Source organism: Drosophila simulans, unplaced genomic scaffold (genome assembly GCF_016746395.2).
Source record: "Drosophila simulans strain w501 unplaced genomic scaffold, Prin_Dsim_3.1 Segkk10_quiver_pilon, whole genome shotgun sequence".
Classification (NCBI taxonomy): Eukaryota; Metazoa; Arthropoda; class Insecta; order Diptera; family Drosophilidae; genus Drosophila; species Drosophila simulans.
The window spans coordinates 188934-201646 of NW_025416806.1; the positions used below are offsets into that span (position 1 = coordinate 188934).

The window sequence follows — 12713 nt, forward strand, 5'->3', positions numbered from 1 at the left end:
AAGCCAGCTGTTAAAAGAACCGCACGAGAGCAGTCTGCACGCTGAGGAATTTAGATTTTGTGTGGGAGAGCGAAGGAGAGAGAGAGAGAGTGAGAGCGAAAAGTGCAGTTTATGTGCATGCAAAAAACAACAGCAAACACCACTGCGAACAACGCACAAAAAGGGAGAGTAAACAAAACAAAGAGACGAAAAATGCAAACTACTTTGTATATTTGTTTAAACTACTGCACAAATCACAAAAGAATCACTCGCGAAGCGAACGGATCTTTAATAATTATTGTTTATAAATAAAACCGCCAGTGTTACTGTTAATTTTAATTTATTGGTTAAGTTCAGACACTTAATATTAATTATTTCGACACCGATGCGTACGTTTTCTCGCAGATCAAAATTGTGACTAACTTCAGCTTTGGCTGCAATCACGCCATACGATTAGTCTAGCATAAGACGTAAACAAGTTACAGTTAGAAGGGAGTTAGAAGTTTGGAAAAGTACTGGGCAAGCTCGCGGACAATTACAGCGGTGCGATGCTTACATTGATTCCGCTGATAAGCTCCGCTGAAGCTGCAGACAAATGAGAATGTAAATAAATATAAAGGGTGACTTGTTCGCGTATACAGGGTGTCTCGTTCCCAAACATACCGGCCCCCCTGAACGGTTGTTCAGCAGAGAGGCAGTACAGCGATTTTGGCAATTGGGCGTTTGTATAATCCGTGAGCAGTCTTCACTGTAACGACTCGGACCTTGTTGTCGATTCCTGCGTGCACTGCGGTGATGCGGCCAAGAATCCATTTAGAGGGCGGTAGATTGGGCTCCTTGAGTACTACCAGTGTGTCGATCTTCAGATTCTCGGTTTCCAGATGCCACTTTGTCCGCTCATGAAGAGATGTCAGGTATTCCATATGCCACCTTTTCCAAAAACCTTGAACCATGGCTTGCAGCTGATTCCACCTCTCCAATCGATTGACTTGCATATCCAGACGACAGGGTTCAGGCAATGCAGTATACGGAGATCCAGTCAAAAAATGAGCAGGCGTCAGTGGATCCAAAGAATAATCCCCAGTTGGGCACAGCGGGCGTGAATTCAGGATAGCTTCAATTTGGGTCAGGACAGTAGAGAGCTCCTCAAACGTTAAAGCCTTTGATCCAAGTATCCGTTTCATATGGAGTTTAATTGAGCGAACTCCAGCTTCCCACATCCCTCCAAAATGTGGAGCAGACGGGGGTATAAAGTGCCAAGAAATCCCTTCATTGGCAAAGAATCCTGCTAGTTCCTCATCTTTGGCTTGTTGAATGGCCAGACGTCTCATGTCATCCAAAGTTTGCTTGCCTCCATGAAATGTAGTTCCATTGTCCGAATACAGGTCAGTAGGCTTCGCTCGGCGGGCAATGAATCGTTGAAAGGCTGCGATGAAAGCCTGTGTAGTTAGCTCACTAACAACCTCGATGTAAAGTGCCTTTGTAGTGAGGCACACGAAAATAGAAAATCATGCCTTTCCGATGCATGGAGTTCTTCCCTTTGATTCCTTGATTGCGATCGGTCCAGCGTAGTCCAGCCCTGTGTGTTGAAAGCAGCGGCTAGCTTGAACTCGAGGAATTGGTAGCTCTCCCATGATCTGGTTGCTTGTGCCCTTTCGTTGAAGAAAACAGGATTTGCATTGGAAGACTGCCTCTCTGACGAGATTGCGGGCTCCCAGAATCCAGTACTGCTGACGAAGATTGGTGAACGTTGCATCAACTCCAGTGTGCAGATAGGAGACATGAAAATGTCGAACCAGGAGTCCAGCTAGTGGTGTATCTTTAGGTATCAGAATCGGGTGCTTGGCGTTATAGTTGAGTGTAGATTGCTCGATTCTCCCACCGACTCGCATTACTCCATAATCATCCAGAAACGGAGAAAACCGGATAAGATGCGATTTAGCGTTAAGCTGGCGTCGATTCTCTAGCTGCGCATATTCTCTGGCAAAGGATTTTTGTTGCACATGTCGAATAAGTCGGCGCTGTGCGTCCAGCAACTCTTCAGACGTAAGGAATGGTGCCGAATTCCTATGATGGGATCGAAGAGTGTGAATAAAGCGATGACAGTAGCTAGATACCCTTATAAGACGCGTCCAGGTTGAGAATTTGTGGATGAGTAACTCGTGTATACTTTCATCAGGAAAGTTATGTATAGTCGTGGGCTTTATGGCTTGTTCTTCGGTGTTGACATCGAAACTTGAAGATACGCTGAACTTGCTTGTAGAAGGTGGCCACTCAGAGGTGGGTGTGGCCAGCCAGGACGGACCTTTCCACCACAGTCGATGCTCCAGAAGCTTTGACGGATGAAGTCCTCGGGAAGCACAATCTGCAGGATTGTCTTCCGTGCGAACATGGTTCCAGCAGCTACGGGGAAAGTCGCTCAATATCTCAGAAGTTCGGTTGCAGACGTAGGTGTTCCACCGTCGAGGGGGAGCTGAAAGCCAGTGTAGCACAATTTCTGAATCTGTCCAGCAGCTCGTGCTGAAAAGAGGAATTGTTAGTGATGTTTTGACAATAGAAAGCAATCGAGATAGAAGTAACGCAGCGTTTAGCTCCAAACGTGGAATTGATACGGGCTTGATCGGGGCCACCCGTGTTTTGGCGGCAACCAGAGTTACTTGAAAGCTGCATCCAACTGCAACTCGAGCGTAAACTACCGCACCGTAGGCGTGCGAGGATGCGTCGGCGAATCCGTGTAGTTGAACATCTCGAAATGGTGACGCAATATACCGTGGTACTTGGCATTGCGTAAGTGCTGGCAAATCCTCTACTAAGGCTCTCCAGCGCGTACGTAGACTTTCAGGTATGGGGTCGTCCCACTGCAGGACACTTGTCCAGCTTTCTTGGAAGATTAGCTTGAGTAGAACTGTGACTGGTGCTACCAGTCCAAGCGGATCATAAATTCTTGATAGCTGAGACAAGAGTTCTCTTTTCGTCGGAGAAATGGTCGCATCGCATCCCTTTAGGTTGAGATACAGGACGTCCTTCCCAGGGTTCCATTGGATACCAAGAACTTTGACAGGTGAATCCGCAGCTGATTTGTTGAGGAGCCGGATAGGTTCAAAACATCTATCTTCCTCTGGTAATGATTTCAGAATACGCCAACTATTAGAACTCCATTTGCGTAGCTTGAATTTTCCCTTATCCAAGAGGGCTATAAGCTCGTCCTTGAGAATCATAAGCTCCTCGAATGTGTTGGCGCCTGTCGGGATATCGTCCACATAGGCATCGTGCAGAAGAGCGTGAGCTGCTGCAGGGTATTCATGGCCATGATCGTCGGCAAGTTGCTTTAGAACTCGAACAGCCAGAAATGGTGACGGTGCCAATCCGTAGGTAACCGTCAGCAGGCGAAAATGAAGCAGAGGTTCATTCTCAGTCGTGCGCCAAACAATGCGCTGAAAATTGGTGTGTGGCTTAAAGACTTTAATGCCTCGAAACATCTTTTCGACATCTGCACATAAAACATATTGGTGCTGCCGGAAGCGTAGACAAACGCCAAAAAGATCGCGTTGAATAGGTGGACCAATATGTAGTCTGTCATTGAGCGATACTCCAGAGCTGTCCTTTCCTGATCCATCAAAAACTACACGACATTTGGTAGTCAGACTGTCCAGTTTGATGACAGCGTGGTGCGGCAAATAGAAGCAGGTGTCTGGGGACTCTTCAACCTGAGCCGAGGTCAGTTGTTCCATATGTCCACGTTGCAAGTAGTCGTCCAGGAAAGCTTCGTACTGCTGCTTCAATTCTGGATACCGACGAAATTTGCGTTCCAGCGAGAAGAAGCGATTGATGGCCTGTGGCAAGGTCGAATCAATAGGCGGTGCCTTTTCCTTGAAGGGATACTCGACGACGTACACCCCGTCCGTCGAGCGCTTGTGTGTGGCAGCAAAATGACGCTCTGTGGGATCGCTGGCGTCCAGGAGAGCCTGGTAAGGCTGAATGCTGTCCATCTCCATGAATGAACGAACCATCGTGTCTAGGTCCGAGTAACCGCAGAAGTAGGGTGATCATCGAATGCAGAGTAAGAGCCTGCAAGAATCCAACCAAATACAGTATTGAGAGCGATAGGAAAGTCGTTACCAAAGTGTTTCCGATCTCCTGTGTATAGAGACCAAAGTTGATCCGATCCAACAATGACATCGATTGCTCCAGGTGTGCAGAACGTTGGGTCTGCCAAAGGAAGCTCGCAGATTTGCCTCCACGTAGAGGATGAGGTGTCAATAACTTGGGCAGGAAGTGATGACGTCAGCGAGGTGAGAATGAACGAGACCAATTCGACAGTTTGGCCCGAATGACGAGAGCGCAGCTTGATATGTGCGCGTCCTCGGGTAACGCCCGCGCTGTTGGCGGCGAGACCGAGAATAGAAATCCGTGCGTGCGTTCGACGCACGCCTATTCGCTGAACAAATGATTCCGATGCCAAGGTTATTGTAGATCCAGTGTCCAGGAGCAGCCTGCAGGTTGTAGTGTTTCCCCAGGCGTCGATGACGTCAGCAAGGATGGTTGGCAACAGAGTCTGAGAACCAGCCGCCGGAATATTCTCCAGAGTATGATGCGTAAAGTTGTTTTCCGCGGGAGTCTCGCTTCCCAAGCGATGACCTTCTCGAGCTAGCGGTTGATTGTGGCCAATTGTAGATCCCGCATGTGAGACTGCTGGTCGATCGCGGCTGTCAACACTTGCTGTGTCAATGTTGTTGCCATTTTGAATTGGCTGCGACGAGCCATGAACCAAAGTATGATGCTTGCGGCGGCAGATCCGACAAGTATGCCTCGATGTACAGTTGCCCACCATATGAGCCGGGCTGAGGCAATTGAAACAGAGCTTTCTTGATTTGAGGAAGTCTCGGCGAGATGCAATGTCGAGTGCGATGAATTGAGGACACTTAAACAGTTGGTGATTCTGCTGGCACGATGTGCACTTCGGCTCTTCCCGTCTTGGATGCGTGTCTGCGTGGTGCGTGGTAGCTGCGCGTCGAGCTTGGGTTGATCGAGTTAATTCAAAAGCCTCCAACGTATCTCAGCGTGATGTGAGAAATTTCAAGAATCGGTTGATGGTCACACCTCGGATTCTGCGCACTGAGCCCAGGCTTGGCGGGTATCGCTATCTAATTTTGAAAGTAAAATGAAAATTAGCCAGGGATCCCTCTCTTCGCAATTAAGAGCTCGTAGACCACGAATAACTTCGTCTGCACCATCGGCAATTTTCCGCACTGTGCCGATATTTGAATTTATAGCACTCGGAAGGCTCATGAAACTGTTTAAGAACGATCGAATAATTAGCGATTGTTTGTTATATCGCTGTTCCAGCCGCTCCCATGCTTCCCGATAGTTGTCATTAGTAACTGGAATATGTTTAACTAATGCAAGCGCGTCTCCGGCAAGGTACGATTTTAAATAATGAAATCGTTGGCAATCCGTCAGGCTCGAATTGGAAGCAATCGATCCAATAAACATGTCCGAAAAATGTTTCCAGTCCTCATAATTTCCAGAAAAAGTCGGAAGTTTAATTCTCTCGAACTGAAAATCGACATGACTTCTCTGGTATGTGCCTGCGGCTTGAACTGTGGCATCAATACTGTTTGAGGTGACATCCCGTCTCAACTCCTCCTATTGCTGAGAATAGCATGTGTAGCATAATGTTTGTCCTCATATGCGTCAAAATCCTCGTCAGGGTTCTCCCAATCGGCTTCCGATTTAAATGCATACAGCTCTTCCGAGAGCCGTACGAACCGCAAATAATTTTCCTGTAGTTGCGCCAGGCGGACAACTATTGTTTGCACTGATTGAATGTCATCAACAAATTTTAAGGCATTATTATGCGCACGAGTAATTTGGCTTTTGCAGAAGCCCCGTTGTTGAATCACACTCCGCATGGTGGTCGAAAGAAGGGAACGATTCTACACGATGTAGGAATCTATAGATCATCGTTTGCCAAACGGCCAATAATCAAAATCAAATGCCCGAAAGAAACGCACTTCCGGTTATCCGGCTCTCGAAGGACCAATTTTTATGTTTATAAATAAAACCGCCAGTGTTACTGTTAATTTTAATTTATTGGTTAAGTTCAGACACTTAATATTAATTATTTCGACACCGATGCGTACGTTTTCTCGCAGATCAAAATTGTGACTAACTTCAGCTTTGGCTGTAATCACGCCATACGATTAGTCTAGCATAAGACGTAAACAAGTTACAGTTAGAAGGGAGTTAGAAGTTTGGAAAAGTACTGGGCAAGCTCGCGGACAATTACAGCGGTGCGATGCTTACATTGATTCCGCTGATAAGCTCCGCTGAAGCTGCAGACAAATGAGAATGTAAATAAATATAAAGGGTGACTTGTTCGCGTATACAGGGTGTCTCGTTCCCAAACAATTATGTTTAAATATATGATAATTAAAGAAAATTATTTAAAAACCGCGGATGGTTTGACAAACACAAAGTAAAAACCGGGGAGCAAAAAAAACACGACCGTTCGCTTTGAAAGATAATAGACGTTTTTTTTTTTGTTTTTGTAAATACAATGGGCATAAGTTTTAATTAGCATTAAAGATGACGTGGCCAAGAATGGAACTGACTTAATATCAAATTGACCACGTCATTAATTCATGAATACCGTCTCTGGGACGTAGATTTCCTACGAATTGGAATTTTATATTAAATACGATATTGTCAATATTTTTATGAAGTAAATTTTGTGTTCACCTTAGCATATTTAGTCATGTATATCTATTAGCAATTATTTTAAATTTCATGTTGCTAGTTAAATACCGCTAATTAATATGAAATATTTTTGATTTTGATTGTCGATTATCAAAACCACATAAGAACTTATTTTAAGTTAAGTTAAGTTGTTTAGATGCGAACCTCCTATTCTATGGTCCTTGATTTACGACATCCTTTTTTCTAATTTTGCATCCGCGCAGCTCCTGAAACTACATCGCAGGTCATCTAGCTTATTGGCTCCCAAAAGGGTACATGAAATTAAAACAAAACCATTACAAGTTTAGTGTTATTTGTAAACACAATGGGCATAAGCTTTAATTAGCATTAACGATGACGTGGCCAAGAATAGAACTGACTTAATATCAAATGGACCACGTCTTCAATATATGAATACCATCTCTGGTACGTAGATTTCCACGAATTGGAAATTTATTTAAATAATTCGATATTGTTAATATTTTATGAAGTAAATTTTGTGTTCACCTCAGCATCGTTAGTCATGTATTAGCAAGTGTTTTAAATTTCATGTTGCTAGTTAATTACCGCTAATTAATATTAAATATTTTTTGATTTTGATCGTCGATTATCAAAACAACATAAGAACTTATTTTAAAAATATATCGATTTATTTAGATAAAAACCTCTTATTCTATGGTCTTTAATTTATGAAATCATATTCGCTGATTGTACATTTGCAGAGCTCCTAAAATTACATCGTAGGTTATCTAGCGTATTGGCTTTCAGAGGGAACTTATAATTGAAACTAAACCATTATAACTTTCACAATAGCATATTTTGTTATGTATATCTATTAGCAATTGTTATAAATTTCATGTTGTAGTTAATAACCGCTAATTAATATTAAATATTTTTTGATTTGATTGTCGATTATGAAAACAACATAAGAACTTATTTAAAAAATATAACGAATTATTTAGATACGAACCTCTTATTCTTTGGTCCTTGATTTACGACATCTAGCTTATTGGCTCCCAGAGGGTAAATGAAATTAAAACAAAACCATTACAAGTTTAGTGTTATTTGGGCACAATGGGCATAAGTTTTAATTAGCATTAACGATGACGTGGCCAAGAATGGAACTTACTTAATATCAAATGGACCACGTCATCAATTCATGACTACCGTCTCTGAGACGTAGATTTCCTACGAATTGGAATTTTATATTAAATACGATATTGTCAATATTTTTATGAAGTAAATTTTGTGTTCACCTAAGCTTCTTTAGTCATGTATTAGCAAGTGTTTTAAATTTCATGTTGCAAGTTAATTACCGCTAATTAATATGAAATATTTTTGATTTTGATTGTCGATTATCAAAACCACATAAGAACTTATTTTAAAAATATAACGAGTTGTTTAGATGCGAACCTCCTATTCTATGGTCCTTGATTTACGACATCCTTTTTTCTAATTTTGCATCCGCGCAGCTCCTGAAACTACATCGCAGGTCATCTAGCTTATTGGCTCCCAAAAGGGTACATGAAATTAAAACAAAACCATTACAAGTTTAGTGTTATTTGTAAACACAATGGGCATAAGCTTTAATTAGCATTAACGATGACGTGGCCAAGAATAGAACTGACTTAATATCAAATGGACCACGTCTTCAATATATGAATACCATCTCTGGTACGTAGATTTCCACGAATTGGAAATTTATTTAAATAATTCGATATTGTTAATATTTTTATGAAGTAAATTTTGTGTTCACCTCAGCATCGTTAGTCATGTATTAGCAAGTGTTTTAAATTTCATGTTGCTAGTTAATTACCGCTAATTAATATTAAATATTTTTTGATTTTGATCGTCGATTATCAAAACAACATAAGAACTTATTTTAAAAATATATCGATTTATTTAGATAAAAACCTCTTATTCTATGGTCTTTAATTTATGAAATCATATTCGCTGATTGTACATTTGCAGAGCTCCTAAAATTACATCGTAGGTTATCTAGCGTATTGGCTTTCAGAGGGAACTTATAATTGAAACTAACCCATTATAAATTTCACAATAGCATATTTTGTTATGTATATATATTAGCAATTGTTATAAATTTCATGTTGTAGTTAATAACCGCTAATTAATATTAAATATTTTTTGATTTGATTGTCGATTATGAAAACAACATAAGAACTTATTTAAAAAATATAACGAATTATTTAGATACGAACCTCTTATTCTTTGGTCCTTGATTTACGACATCTAGCTTATTGGCTCCCAGAGGGTAAATGAAATTAAAACAAAACCATTACAAGTTTAGTGTTATTTGGGCACAATGGGCATAAGTTTTAATTAGCATTAACGATGACGTGGCCAAGAATGGAACTGACTTAATATCAAATGGACCACGTCATCAATTCATGACTACCGTCTCTGAGACGTAGATTTCCTACGAATTGGAATTTTATATTAAATACGATATTGTCAATATTTTTATGAAGTAAATTTTGTGTTCACCTAAGCTTCTTTAGTCATGTATTAGCAAGTGTTTTAAATTTCATGTTGCAAGTTAATTACCGCTAATTAATATGAAATATTTTTTGATTTTGATTGTCGATTATCAAAACAACATAAGAACTTATTTTAAAAATATAACGAATTATTTAGATACGAACCTCTTATTCTTTGGTCCTTGATTTACGTTATCATTTGTTCTAATTTTACATCCGCGCAGCTCCTGAAACTACATCGCAGGTCATCTAGCTTATTGGCTCCCAAAAGGGTACATGAAATTAAAACAAAACCATTACAAGTTTAGTGTTATTTGTAAACACAATGGGCATAAGCTTTAATTAGCATTAACGATGACGTGGCCAAGAATGGAACTGACTTAATATCAAATGGACCACGTCATCAATTCATGACTACCGTCTCTGAGACGTAGATTTCCTACGAATTGGAATTTTATATTAAATACGATATTGTCAATATTTTTATGAAGTAAATTTTGTGTTCACCTAAGCTTCTTAAGTCATGTATTAGCAAGTGTTTTAAATTTCATGTTGCAAGTTAATTACCGCTAATTAATATGAAATATTTTTGATTTTGATTGTCGATTATCAAAACAACATAAGAACTTATTTTAAAAATATAACGAATTATTTAGATACGAACCTCTTATTCTTTGGTCCTTGATTTACGTTATCATTTGTTCTAATTTTACATCCGCGCAGCTCCTGAAACTACATCGCAGGTCATCTAGCTTATTGGCTCCCAAAAGGGTACATGAAATTAAAACAAAACCATTACAAGTTTAGTGTTATTTGTAAACACAATGGGCATAAGCTTTAATTAGCATTAACGATGACGTGGCCAAGAATGGAACTGACTTAATATCAAATGGACCACGTCATCAATTCATGACTACCGTCTCTGAGACGTAGATTTCCTACGAATTGGAATTTTATATTAAATACGATATTGTCAATATTTTTATGAAGTAAATTTTGTGTTCACCTAAGCTTCTTTAGTCATGTATTAGCAAGTGTTTTAAATTTCATGTTGCAAGTTAATTACCGCTAATTAATATGAAATATTTTTTGATTTTGATTGTCGATTATCAAAACAACATAAGAACTTATTTTAAAAATATAACGAATTATTTAGATACGAACCTCTTATTCTTTGGTCCTTGATTTACGTTATCATTTGTTCTAATTTTACATCCGCGCAGCTCCTGAAACTACATCGCAGGTCATCTAGCTTACTGGCTCCCAAAAGGGTACATGAAATTAAAACAAAACCATTACAAGTTTAGTGTTATTTGTAAACACAATGGGCATAAGCTTTAATTAGCATTAACGATGACGTGGCCAAGAATAGAACTGACTTAATATCAAATGGACCACGTCTTCAATATATGAATACCATCTCTGGTACGTAGATTTCCACGAATTGGAAATTTATTTAAATAATTCGATATTGTTAATATTTTTATGAAGTAAATTTTGTGTTCACCTCAGCATCGTTAGTCATGTATTAGCAAGTGTTTTAAATTTCATGTTGCTAGTTAATTACCGCTAATTAATATTAAATATTTTTTGATTTTGATCGTCGATTATCAAAACAACATAAGAACTTATTTTAAAAATATATCGATTTATTTAGATAAAAACCTCTTATTCTATGGTCTTTAATTTATGAAATCATATTCGCTGATTGTACATTTGCAGAGCTCCTAAAATTACATCGTAGGTTATCTAGCGTATTGGCTTTCAGAGGGAACTTATAATTGAAACTAAACCATTATAACTTTCACAATAGCATATTTTGTTATGTATATATATTAGCAATTGTTATAAATTTCATGTTGTAGTTAATAACCGCTAATTAATATTAAATATTTTTTGATTTGATTGTCGATTATGAAAACAACATAAGAACTTATTTAAAAAATATAACGAATTATTTAGATACGAACCTCTTATTCTTTGGTCCTTGATTTACGACATCTAGCTTATTGGCTCCCAGAGGGTAAATGAAATTAAAACAAAACCATTACAAGTTTAGTGTTATTTGGGCACAATGGGCATAAGTTTTAATTAGCATTAACGATGACGTGGCCAAGAATGGAACTGACTTAATATCAAATGGACCACGTCATCAATTCATGACTACCGTCTCTGAGACGTAGATTTTCTACGAATTGGAATTTTATATTAAATACGATATTGTCAATATTTTTATGAAGTAAATTTTGTGTTCACCTAAGCTTCTTTAGTCATGTATTAGCAAGTGTTTTAAATTTCATGTTGCAAGTTAATTACCGCTAATTAATATGAAATATTTTTTGATTTTGATTGTCGATTATCAAAACAACATAAGAACTTATTTTAAAAATATGACGAATTATTTAGATACGAACCTCTTATTCTTTGGTCCTTGATTTACGTTATCATTTGTTCTAATTTTACATCCGCGCAGCTCCTGAAACTACATCGCAGGTCATCTAGCTTATTGGCTCCCAAAAGGGTACATGAAATTAAAACAAAACCATTACAAGTTTAGTGTTATTTGTAAACACAATGGGCATAAGCTTTAATTAGCATTAACGATGACGTGGCCAAGAATAGAACTGACTTAATATCAAATGGACCACGTCTTCAATATATGAATACCATCTCTGGTACGTAGATTTCCACGAATTGGAAATTTATTTAAATAATTCGATATTGTTAATATTTTTATGAAGTAAATTTTGTGTTCACCTCAGCATCGTTAGTCATGTATTAGCAAGTGTTTTAAATTTCATGTTGCTAGTTAATTACCGCTAATTAATATTAAATATTTTTGATTTTGATCGTCGATTATCAAAACAACATAAGAACTTATTTTAAAAATATATCGATTTATTTAGATAAAAACCTCTTATTCTATGGTCTTTAATTTATGAAATCATATTCGCTGATTGTACATTTGCAGAGCTCCTAAAATTACATCGTAGGTTATCTAGCGTATTGGCTTTCAGAGGGAACTTATAATTGAAACTAAACCATTATAACTTTCACAATAGCATATTTTGTTATGTATATCTATTAGCAATTGTTATAAATTTCATGTTGTAGTTAATAACCGCTAATTAATATTAAATATTTTTTGATTTGATTGTCGATTATGAAAACAACATAAGAACTTATTTAAAAAATATAACGAATTATTTAGATACGAACCTCTTATTCTTTGGTCCTTGATTTACGACATCTAGCTTATTGGCTCCCAGAGGGTAAATGAAATTAAAACAAAACCATTACAAGTTTAGTGTTATTTGGGCACAATGGGCATAAGTTTTAATTAGCATTAACGATGACGTGGCCAAGAATGGAACTGACTTAATATCAAATGGACCACGTCATCAATTCATGAATACCGTCTCTGAGACGTAGATTTCCTACGAATTGGAATTTTATATTAAATACGATATTGTCAATATTTTTATGAAGTACATTTTG

General features: G+C 38.3%; 1 protein-coding gene across 1 annotated transcript; it reads right to left on the reverse strand.

Moving 5' to 3' along the window:
* Positions 1–662: 662 nt before the first annotated feature.
* On the reverse strand, positions 663–3989 carry LOC123327397. The gene is made up of 3 exons (XM_044923809.1): positions 2560–3989; positions 1680–2499; positions 663–1457 (listed from the first exon to the last, which is right to left on the reverse strand). The coding sequence occupies exons 1-3, from the start codon at positions 3987–3989 to the stop codon at positions 663–665; spliced, it is 3045 nt and encodes a 1014-aa protein (XP_044779744.1).
* Between the last annotated feature and the right edge of the window lie 8724 nt (positions 3990–12713).

Bases quoted from the DNA above. Each gene is read 5' to 3' on its own strand.
- LOC123327397 (XM_044923809.1), bottom strand. From the start codon at position 3,989: ATGGTTCGTTCATTCATGGAGATGGACAGCATTCAGCCTTACCAGGCT. The intron at 2,500-2,559 runs GTTACTTCTATC...TCCTCTTTTCAG, and splicing joins CGTTTGGAGCTAAACGCTGC to CACGAGCTGCTGGACAGATT. The intron at 1,458-1,679 runs GTCAGAGAGGCA...CTCACTACAAAG, and splicing joins TTCTGGGAGCCCGCAATCTC to GCACTTTACATCGAGGTTGT.